The 12,163-nt window shown below is 39.2% G+C and overlaps 1 protein-coding gene across 1 annotated transcript in view; it reads left to right on the top strand.

Annotated features, from left to right (window-relative positions):
* The first annotated feature begins 10,824 nt into the window (after positions 1 to 10,824).
* Acss3 (acyl-CoA synthetase short-chain family member 3) overlaps positions 10,825 to 12,163 on the top strand; it is a 137,236-nt gene continuing 135,897 nt past the window's right edge. Inside the window, exon 1 of the mRNA XM_013022563.1 lies at positions 10,825 to 11,385. Within this exon, the coding sequence (XP_012878017.1) occupies positions 11,075 to 11,385 (311 nt within the window). The 5' untranslated portion in view covers positions 10,825 to 11,074. The remainder of the gene's footprint in view (positions 11,386 to 12,163) is intronic.

Genomic DNA, 12,163 nt, shown 5'->3' on the forward strand with positions numbered 1-12,163 from the left:
GGAAAACAATGGAGGGGGTAACAATGTTCAAGAGGAAGTGTACTCATTACCTCACTCATGTAACTGTAACCCTCTGTATAGTATCTTTACAATAAGAAAAAAAAATAACCATTGAGTGCCCAGGTGCCAGTGCCTCGCACCTTTAATCCTGGCTACTCAGGAGCCTGAGGTCAGAGGATGATGATTCAAAGCCAGCCAGGGCAGGAAAGTCCATGAAACGCTTATTTTCAATTAACCACTGGAAGTGGTGCTGTGGCTTAAAATGGTAGCGCAGTGTTAGCCTTGAGCAAAAGAGCTCAGGCAAAGCTCCAGGTGCCAAGTCCAAGCCCTAAAACAAAACAAAACAAAAACCCAAGAAACAAACAAACAAACAAAAACAAGCAAAGGAAAACACAGTGGGAGAAAATGAGGAAGGCTGTGACACTGTTACAAAAGAAATGTACTAATTTCTTGGCTTATCTAACTGTAAACTCTGTGTGCATCACCTTTACAATAAAAAAAATGTAAAAACACACACACAAAAATTCCAGTTTGTAATATGTCTGAGTCAAACAGAAAAGGTCAGATAAGTTGTTGTTAGGGAAATGAACCCTAAGATATATATTCAAATGTTTTTTTTCTTTCATGCAATTGTTTCTAACACATTTATAAGATTATTTCTTTGTTGCTTTGTATGTCCCTCCCCCATGGTATAACCCCTGCTTTCACTGTATTTGATGTTGTTATAATTTGTGGAGGCGAAGGGCAAAAACAAATCGTTTAAATAGGGATACAGGTGGACCCATTGCAACAATGAGATGTACAAGTCATTATGTCGAAAATGAACTTTACAACTTTGGTGGTGGGGGGAGGAGGGTTGGGTTGGGGGGGTGGGGGAGGAAGGATGGGTTGGGAAGGGGAAACAAAGGAGGAGGCTACAATGCTTGAAGAGAAATGTACTCATTGTCTTGCCCATGTAATTGTAACCCCTCTGTGCAATATTTTCACAATAAAAAATTGACAAAAAATAAACATTCAAAAAAAATCTCCACTTTGTGAAAACAGTGATCAGTGGGACTATAAATGAATGCAGGGTTTTCTTTTTATCACATTGTACTAGTCCCATTCAATTATTTTTAAACCTTGAAAATTTCAAAATGTGATTTGAGATGGTAATGTGATTTGAGATGGTAATTGCTGTGTGTAGTAGGTTTGTTTTAGTACTCCATTGTAGGCTGGAAAAGTGAAGCAAAGATTGAGAATGTTTAGACTAGACACCAGTGTCTTACGTGCTTGTCAAATCAAAAAGGAAAACTAGAAAAACTTGCGTGAAGGTGGAAATCATTGCTGAACTTCCAATAAAATGAAACAGATTGAAAGGTCAATGCAACATTAGCAACACAAGTTGTCTCTGGCTTGGGTACATTGATCATAGATGTCAGAATTAACAGCAAATGGCTAAGTTATATAAGGACCAGAATAAGGATAGTCAAGACCCCCAAACCTCAAGGGTGCACATAAGACACTATATTTTGAAATTCACCCCCCACTCTTATTTGAATTGTTTTTGTAAAATCTAAAGTCTTTTCCATATTATGTCAGGTTCTTCATGTTCTCCCATTCCTATCTCTACAATTCCATGTCAGCCTCCAAAATGTGTCTCAACATTAGTTTTCTACAGTGTTTCCATGATATAATCATATACTTGTTTCCACTAAAGAGAGAATATGCTTGCACGTCCTCTGCCCTACTGGCTAAGGTTCACTTCATCCAGATATTCACATTGCTGACTTCCACTTCTAATTTAGGTCTTAGTTAAAATATTACCCCCTTAAGAAAGTTACCTCTTCCAGAGGGAAACCAGGAGGATGACACAGAACTAGAGGAAATCAGGGGAAAAACATACACCAGCGGGACCCATCAGCTGCCCTGGACATTGACCAAAATGAACTAAGTAACACAATGGCAGCGATGGGAGGGAGGGAACAAGTGGGAAAAGGGGAACAGCTGATGCTACGTAAAACAAAAGAAATGTACATATCACCCAAAGTGGAAGAAATAACTGTATAACAAAGCTCATAGAAGTTATATATGTTATAGACCATGATAGACAATTTGCTCCATGAAAGTTAGAATGTGTTTGTGACTTTAACTAAGCATCACTATCCCATAATGCTGTGAAATTTGGGAAATTATGTAACCACTTAATCACAATAAAAAAAATGGAAAAAAAAGAAAGTTACCTCTTTGCCCTTAAAAAAATCATCATAGCTCAAATGCTTACCTAAAACACAATTACTTTTTATTAAATAATTAATCAACATTAATGAATGAAGATATAAATTAAATTCATAATTTGGGCATATCCCCACACAGAGTATCAGGAGGGTTTGGGAGTAAGTGAAGGGCCAGGAAGCTTTCATGTATCTGGAAGGTTTGATGTAAGTTCGTCAAGACATGAACATAACCGGCAGATTGAATTCATTGGCAGAAATTCACAAAAGCAGGCAATTCTGCTATATAATACCAGGACCAAAACCCCAAGGATTATAAAGCCGTGGCATTATTTCTAAATAGTCTATGGATAGTTCCAATAAAAACTTATTCCTTAGATAAAAACATCTGATATTGCATAAATTCTTTTAGAATACAAAGCTTCAGCTTTGGTAGCTTTGAGACAGTTGTTGAACATAATTTAGACCATTCGGTGCTGGTGTTAATGTTTAGGATCTTGATTTATTACTACAGATTATAGTTTAGCTATAATTTAGTACATTGAGAATGTTTCTGTGTGAGATTGGGGGGGTACAGAATTCAAGGCCTTGCATCTAATTAGGCAGGCATTCTACTACTTGAGCCATTCTTCCAACTGCTTTTTATGTTAGTTATTTTCAATAAATAAACATCTGGCTTCGTACTGTACCTAAGATATCTTTTTGTAATTCATTTTTTTTATTGTCAAGGTGATGCCCAGGGAGGTTACAGTTACATAAGTAAGGCAATAAGTACATTTTTTGTCAAACTTGTTACCCCTTCCCTCATTTTTCTCCTACTTCCCTCCCCTCCCTTTCAAACCCCCAGGTTGTACAGATAATTTCCAACATATTGTCATGTGTATATCACTGTGACATTGGTTCTTTGTCTCACCGTACTGTTGTTTCCCTTCCCTTCCCTAATTCAAATAAATGTATATACAATACCAGGGTACCAAAATCAAACACAATGACAACAGGAGATATACCATAGGGAGGAAGGACATACAAAAGAAACAAAAAATCACATAGTACCTTAAAAACAACAACAACAAAGAAAAGCCTTTTGTGTCCATGTTTTGGAGTTCATTTCACTTAGCATCATCTTACATGGTTATAAATACATGCTATTGAGCTATTCTGATCATCTGCTAAGATTATCCAAGATGTATACTGATTATTGCAAATAAGGGAAATCATGGGACCTATGTTTCGTTGGGTCTTAATATGATTTCTTTTCATATCTTTTCATTTTCTTAAAAGTGGAGTGGTGTCTTTTTTTCTGATGGAAGCATAGAATTTATATATATATATATAAATGTATATATATATATATATATATATATATAATTTTCTTGATCCAGTCATCTAATGAGGGGCATCTGGATTGGTTCCATATCTTAGCTATGGTAAATAATGCTGCGATAAATATAACTGTGCTGGTAGCTTTAGTATGGTCTTGTTTGTGATCATTTGGGTAATACCCAGAAGTGGGATTGCTGGGTCACAGCACTGTGTAGTCTTTTGAGGAACCTCCATACTGCTTTCCAGAGTGGTTGAACAAGTTTACACTCCCACCAACAGTGCAGTAAGGTTTCCCTTTGGCCACATCCCCTCCAGCATCTGTTGTTATTAGATTTCTTGATTCTAGCCATTCTAAGTGGGTGAGTTAGAATCTCAATGTTGTTTTGATTTGCATTACTTTTATGACCAGAGATGCTGGAGCATTTCTTCATGTGTCTGTTGGCCATTCTTATATCCTTTTTTTTTCTTCACTTTATCTTTCTTGCAGTGTGAAACTGTATTTCAGCTGAAGTCTTCATGTTGTTTTGAAGCTTCAAAAAGATTGCTCAATTCTTTGTTACATAAGAGCAGTTCTTGTTTTGGTAAACTAGCCTTATGTTTCACTTCCTAGCTTGATTTCATACCCACCCACCCCATCGCCAACACACACACACACACACACACACACACACACACAGATATGTGAAAATTGTAAACTGCCACTAAGCAATCAATTACACATTACAAAAAAATACTATGGCAGATTATATTCTTTGTCTCTTTACTCATTTGCTACTATGATAATGAGACAATTTCTTATATACTTAAAGTATTACAACAATTTGAGTACCCCAAAGATGATTTTCTTGGGGAATATAAAACATAAACTGTATAATTGTTTAGAACTTACCTCTGCAGAAGAATTAAAATAACCTTTCAGAGATGTTGACGATTTGATAAAAAATACTTATAACTTCACAACTACACTGATGAAATTTTTTTCTTAATGATAAATTGCTATGTAGCTGAAACATAAAACAAAAACAAAACAAGTGCTTGGAAAGATGATTAGAAATATTTGTCTAGGTTATTACCTTCAGGTTTTCTCATATAAAAGAGCTAATGCATTTTCTAAATAGTAATAATGTTTAGGATTTTTAAGTCAAAAAATAAGTTAATGAGGGCTGGGAAGGTGGCTCAGTGGTAGAGTACTTGCCTTGCATGCATGAGGTCCTGGGTTTGATTCCTTAGTACCACATAAGCAGAAAAAGCCAGAAGTGGCACTGTGGCTCAAGTGGTAGTGCACTAGCCTTGAGCTGAAGAGCTGAGGGACAGTGCCCAGGCCCAGAGTTCATGCCCCACGACTGACCAAAAAAAGAAAGTTTATGAATGAGTCCTATTATTTTCTTTGTGCAAAAACATGAACTGGAGTTGTTCTTTCCCATCCATTGGAATGTTATTTGTATATTAATAATTTTTTCACCTTCCTATTTTCCTTGTCTTTATTATAAATGCCATGAGGGTAAAGAAAAGAAAATTTCTTAGCTTCCTGAGTAGCTAGCATTACAAGCATGAGCCACAGGCACTTAGGACTATTTAAGCCATAAAACTGAGCATATTTCTCCAAAATTCTCTGCTAAGACTACATCTGTAGTGTTCCTGTAGACTCAGCTCTCAGCTTAACATTACCTGCTTCTGAGATAATATGAAAATACTTCCAATTGCACTGTCCAAGTTTTTATATCATCCATGAAACAAGATGTACAAAGGGCATAATCAGAAGTAATACTTGCAGTTAAACATTGGGTTCTTAAGTTTAGGTATAAAAGATGAATTGTATCACCAGAATAATGCATGACAGAAAATGTATAATTGTTTTAAAATTGTGTAGTTTCAATCTATTCTTTTTCTTCCTCTTTCCTAAAAAGGTGTTTATCTTGTGTTTGTGAAGTCCAATGCTAGATGGTAAAATTTGTAAAGAAACGTAAGCTCCATAGTTTCCCTCATTTGTAATGATTAATATGTCCAGGATAGTCCTAGCAGACGGTCACAATAGCTATGTTCATATGACCATATAAAATGATGCTAATAGAAATGAACTCCAAGATTTGAAACTGAGAGGTGTTTTTTTATCTGATGTTGTTGTTTTTCATGTACTATGTGAGGTTATTTCATTTTTCTTCTTTTTTTTCCCCTTTGGTTTATCCCCTGTTGTCACTGTTTTAGATTTTGGTGTCTTGTACATACATTTATCTGTTTTAGGGAAGAGAAGGGGAATAACAAAATGGTGACAAAGGACAAAGAGTGAACTCACAAGACACTATGTTGGCAATTAACTTTATAACTTGGAGGGAGGGGATTCAGGGGAAGGAAAATAGGAGAAAAATGAGAGTGGAGGTAACAATGTTTGACAAGAAATGTACTCATTACCTTACTTATGTAACTGTAACTCTTCTGTACAATGCCTTTACAATAAAATAAAATTTAAAAAATACATGACAGGATCCAGTTTTGTCTTTCCCTTTCATGCTTATTTCTCTGCTTGGTTCTTATTTTTTCAACATCTTCTCCTTGCACATTAAGTATCTGACTCCTGTTAGTCCCCCTCCTCTCTCTCTCTCTTTCTTTCTTCCTTCCTTCCTTTCCTTTCTTCCTTCCTTCCTTCCTTACTTTCTTTCTTTCTTTCTCTCTTTCTTTCTTTCTCTTTCTTTCTTTCTCTCTTTCTTTCTTTCTCTCTTTCTTTCTTCCTTCCTTCCTTCCTTTCTTTCTTTCTTTTCTTCCTTTCTTTCTTTCTCTCTTTCCCTTCCTTCCTTCCTTCCTTCCTTCCTTCCTTCCTTCCTTCCTTCCTTCCTTCCATTAGGTTTTTAAAAAGAGGTAGCCGAGTAAGAAAAGCACCACACACGTGGTATTCAGGTAAGGGATAAGTTTATTCATTGTTCTGGCTGGCACCAGGCCATGTTGGCCCTCCACATGGCTGGGAAAGGCCTGGGAAAGACCTCAGAAAGAGGTGGGAAAGAGCTGAGAAAGAGCTAGAAAAGAGCTAGAAAAGAGAAGAGAGAGCTGGGAAAGAGCTGGGAAAGAGATCTGGGAAAAAGAGAGAGCTGGGAAAAAGAGAGAGTGTCTGGGCCTGGGCTAGGCCTTATCTAGGGTATGAGTGGAAAAAGGTGTGGCCACATCAAATTCAGTGGATGCAGATGTGACCTCTTCCAGGTGTGCAGTTGCCTAGGTAACGCAGGTACTGGGTGGAGACTTTGCTGCAAGGAGGGTGGAGTCTGCTCGCCATCCAGGAGTGGACCTTACACATTCCTTCCTTCCTTCCTTCCTTCTTTTCTTCCTTCCTTCCTTCTTTCCTTCCTTCCTTTCTTCTTTCCTTCCTTCCTTCCTCCTTTCCTTCTGTCCTTCCTTTGAGTCAAAGATACTTCTTTATTTTTAGAAAGATTTTACAGAGATGTCAATTCAACATGTCAATTTATGAGTACAATGTACCTTGACTAATGATACCCCTTACATCATTCACCGAACAGGTTATCACAGGTTTTTGTTTCCTCTAGTCATCTACCTCGGCTTCCTTTTTCTATTTACTTGAATGTTTCTCTCTGATAGTCTCATCAATGAATCTGTTAGGATATTTTAAATATCTTCTTGAAACATGTATTACTTGGATCACTACTCATGTATCATGAAATAATGTTTATTTCATAGCTAGAAGTGTCTTTTTTTAAAAAGTCAGACTTAAACATTGAAAAGATTGTGAGTACCCTACCTTTCAAATTAAATATATTCTAAAATAGTATAATCATTACATGCATGGTTACATTAAAAATTTCTTCTGAAATATTCTGATTGTGAAATTTCAGGCATGTAGATAAAGATTTTGAGCGTTTGCTTTAGGGGGGCTGTTTGTTCATGGGCTTTGCTGCAATTCTGAACTAGCTCAGCTTAGAACTGCCCAGGTGCTGGACACTTCACTCATATTGAAACATTGTATAAATCCTGTGAAATATGATCATTAAACTCAGATTATAGTTGTAAAAAAATAGAGCATAGGGAAGTTAGTAAACCTTTCAAGTCTTAGCACTTAATAATTGCTAATTTTGTCATAAATATGCTCCCCAAGAACCAATGGATAACAAACAAAGCATTTTCTCAGCAAGGTAGAATTTACTTCTACAGAAGGCTGTACCATCAGCCAAAAATCTGGCAAGCAAGACTAAAGCAGGCAAGCTGCTCTTCTACTTATTACTAAAGTAACAAGCCCTGCCCTCTTCTCAGATTGTAAGAGCCACCGGTTCACAGTCTGCTTGTTATTGGTTATTTGAATAAGATACATTTACATAAGGTGACCCTTAAAGGACCTTGAAATAAGATTAACAGTACACTAGTAATCTCAAATTTTACTCACACCCTCTAATATTTCTTGAGTCATCTGAGGTGTGTTTTAATTATATCTTGAAGCAGTCAGTTGTGAGGGGTGAACTCTGGGCTTGGGTACTGTCCCTCAACTCTTCAGCCCAAGGCTAGCACCCTACCACTTGAGCCACAGCACCACTTCCAGCTTTTTTTTTCTGCTTATGTGGTGCTGAGGAATCCAACCCAGGGTCTCATGCATGCCAGGCAAGCATTCTACCACTGAGCCAACTTCCCAGCCCCCTCTTTTGCTCTTTTACATGCTGATATTATCTTAGCAGACTAATCTACAAGAGCCATGCCAGAGGGCCAAAGCAAGAACTTCTAAGCAACCCACTCAGATAGAAAAGGAAGTTTTTCTCTTAGTACTAAGAACCAAATAGACTAGCAGTAGCTAGTGACTGTAAATTTTTCATTTACTTATTGATTAGTCAACAGGCTTTTAGATCTTAATTTGAATGGCAATGGTTTCCTCTAAAGTCTGGCCTGGTGTTGGGCACTATTTTACACTCCCAAATCTGCCTGGCTCCAACAATTTTCTAGTCTTACTGCCTTGTCTTGGCTGCTTGTAAACTATACTCTTTAATCATAGAACTCCTTGCCTTGAATGGGCAGTGGGCTCACTCAAGCTCTCTCTTTTGCCTGATTTGAAGGTCATATTAATGAAGCTCACATTCAATGCAATCAGTGATTAAAAAAAAATACCCTCATATTGATTTGTGATGGCTTCGGAGGAAATGATTTCACTTGGCAACTTAGGGATCTTCCTTTGCTTTATATATTATATAATCAATATTTTGCTTTATAAACTCTTATCTTCATTTCATATATCCAGAGGAATCCATGGTCAACAAATTCTAAGACATTCCAGATTCCAAGGAGGAAATCCATCTTCTTCTTCTTCACAAGCAGTTAAATATAACCTACACTTCTCATTTTCTTTTGTGTAGATTTCTCAAGAAAAGAGAATGAGATGCAAAAGTCCATCATATTTTGTTTGTTTATATATGAAAATAATTAGCCAGGCATGAAAATTATGGTTTTTGGAGTTAGATTCCTTAACTTATTTAAGTTGTAGCAATATTTATATATCACTTTGGAGGGACAGTGCTAGAATATACTGTTTCTAAGTCCTCTACCTTAAGGGTAATCAGTATTGTGTTCACCTGGAGTTCAAAGCATTCTGGCTCCAAAGATCTGAGTACCAACAAAGTTTGAGTCTTTTTTGTTTTGCTTGGGAGTTACTGGGCCTGGAACACGTTAATGTTATCTCTAAACTCTCAAAAGAGCTACTGAGAGAAATGTAAACAAATATAAAGAGATGTAAACATGGGGATTATAATTCCCACTTCTGGGCATTTTTATAAGAATCAGAGAAACTGATTTATTTTAAAAATTGCTGGGTGCAAAGTGTGCATTTTCTAGGCACAGACAGCTGTCTGTTTCCTTCCTTTATCTCTTGCAATAAACCATACTTCACATTACATGAGCATTTGCAAATCTATTAAATGACTGACTAATCTGTGCAACACTGGGGTCTGTTGAACTTTGTCAGAGACCAGCATTATGAAGAAAGAAGGAGGGGACCAAGTGTTAGGTGGCTTTGGCTGTAAGTAGTAACTATGACTTTACCTACCAGGCATTATTTGATTGGAGAACTCTGGCAGGAATGAAGTAACTATATTATAGACTTTAGGGAACAGTGTACTTTCTCTGCTTTCAGATGGATAATAGCCCAGATGCTTATTTACAGAATACTTGTTCCTGTTTTGCCTTAGATTTATATCTGTTCTGTTAGTGTCTATCTTCGTATTATTTTCTTTCTGAGGGATCATTTGCTTACAGATTTTTAAGTTATAATATTTTGCTATGGTCAGGTTATTTCACTATTTCTCACCTAAGATTTAGGAATGCAGATCTTTACAATTAAAATTGGAAATATTGTTATACCAAGACAGAATGTGTTGGGTAGAATATTAAGGCAAATGATTGCATTCTGAAATACATTATTATGTGAGAAACAACAGAACTTCAAGCATGTTAAACGTAGGCAGTCACTCACCACTCTGTCTGAAATTTTCCTTTCTTCTTCGGATTCATTTCATCTTTATGTAGTTCATTCCTTTTGTTTCAAAATTGTTTTATGAAGATGTAATTCACATATCACACAATTCACCCAGTTAACAGGATGGTGTTAGCTTGTTCAAACTTCTGTAACCACTACCACTATCCATTTACAGAACCTTTATATTGCCTCGGGAAGAAAAGACCGTAGTAGCCATGTTTTGTTTCGCATTTTCATGAGAAAAGAGGACCACAGAAACTCCAGTGGGGCAAAATAGAAAGGAAGAAATGTAGTAAGTTCTTTCTGCCTCTGCCTGCAGATACCACGGGGAGGACCTGGAGCGAGCAACCAACTCCACCTCCCAGTGAGGTTACCTTCCCAGCCCCAGGGCCTGTCGATCACCATGGAAACCCCGCCTTCCACTCTTACCACTCAGCTGCCCGAAATCCTGGAGCATTGCTTTGCCCTGGAGTAGATAGTTTGTTGTTGTTGTTTGTCCTTGCTGGTGTTGTTTTCAACAAGAGATTGAGTTGAACTTTCAATAAACAAGTAAATAAAACTAATGATCGCAGGGGGCTTACTCCCGAATGAAATGCCCGGGGTTGCTGAATTCAACCCGAGCCAGAGGGGAGTGATTAACTAAGCCAGGGGCAGGGAGAGCGCAACTTCTTTTAGAGTGGACAGTGAGCTGGGTGCCTTGTCGTTGTCTTAGGCCGACTTCTGTGACTGAGCAAGGAGGGCTTCCCGCAGGGGAGTTTCCCGCTGAAGCCAGGGAGCTGGAAGTGCTGGTGCGAGCTCCCTTTTATTCCGGCCTTGCAGCTGGATTCCAGCACAGAGCGCTGGGACGCGCGCCGGCTCCCCCAGGCCCCACTGGAGCCTGTTGCTTTCCGGGTGGCTCCAGGTCGGTTTTTCCCAGCGCCTCTAGTGAGGCTTACAAACTTCTAGGCTCTGGGGCTTACCTCAGAATTTGTCCCCGCCTCCTGATTGCTCCCCTAGGGCCCTGGTCACCCGGGTTCCAGTTGTTGCCTTTAGGGCTTCCTTGGAACCAGGTCTGCACCGCGGGTGTGGGGAGGGGGCACCCGGAGCGATGAAGCCATCCTGGCTACAATGTCGCAAAGTCACCGGTGTGGGGACTCTAGGGGGACCCCTGCCCTCATCCCCTTCGTCCCGGGGAGCTGGGGTGGCCCGCAGGGCTTTAGTGGCCTCGGGCCCCTGGAGTAGCCTTGGGGGGCGCAGCTGCCGGGCGCTGTCCTCGGGCGGCGGCAACGAGTACAAGACCCACTTCGCAGCTTCGGTGGCCGACCCGGAGAAGTTCTGGGGGAAAGCTGCTGAGCAGATCAGTTGGTATAAGCCCTGGACCAAAACGCTGGAGAGCAGATACCCGCCTTCCACTAGTTGGTGAGTGACTTGGCCAATTTCCCTGACTCCTAACTTTTTGGACTCCAGCAGCTGGGAATAGGGAATCTGAAGTTCTTTCAGGAAAGAAAATGCAATCTGAGATGTGGTCAGTGCTGGGGTGGGGGTGGGGGCAGAGGTGGAGGTGTGTGGGGGGGGGAGGGGGCATTTCGTTATGCTAACTGTATTGTCTTCTCCTCTTGCAGTAGTTGATTACCTAAAGTGATCCAATAAACCACAGATTTCCAGATCCGTTTTCCAAAAAACGAGAGATGATCTGGGTGACAAAGTCTGTGTTTGGCCCTGGAGATGTAAAGAGACAGTCCAATCCAGTAGGAGAGACATAAACAAAGCCTTGCTGGGAAGGCATCACCAATTATCTGTCTTCCTATACCATCGTAACTGAGTAGGTTTTGGAAGGATGACTTTGTCCTCTCAAGGTTCTTAAGGGCCTAATTAATTATGAAAGCCCAAGAGGTGGAAAATAGCTTGAAGTGTGACAGACGCTGTGATGACAAGTAATTGTGTTGGCTGGAGCAATGGAAGAAGGGCCTAGTCAGTCAGGGGCTCCTGTAGGGAAGAGATTTCCAAGTGCAGCCAAGTAGCTAGGCCTATGGAACTCCATAGGCCTGCTGTGTTTGTGAAGCTGAAACACAAATACCCAGAAAGAACACAGACTCAGACCACAGAGTTTTCTTGAGATGTAGGTAAAAGTGTTTTACAGGCATTTTTTTAAGTTAATTTTATTGTCAAGGTGGTGTACAGAGGGATTACAGTTACA

The sequence above is a fragment of the Dipodomys ordii genome, unplaced genomic scaffold (assembly GCF_000151885.1).
Source record: "Dipodomys ordii isolate 6190 unplaced genomic scaffold, Dord_2.0 Scaffold3, whole genome shotgun sequence".
Classification (NCBI taxonomy): domain Eukaryota; kingdom Metazoa; phylum Chordata; class Mammalia; order Rodentia; family Heteromyidae; genus Dipodomys; species Dipodomys ordii.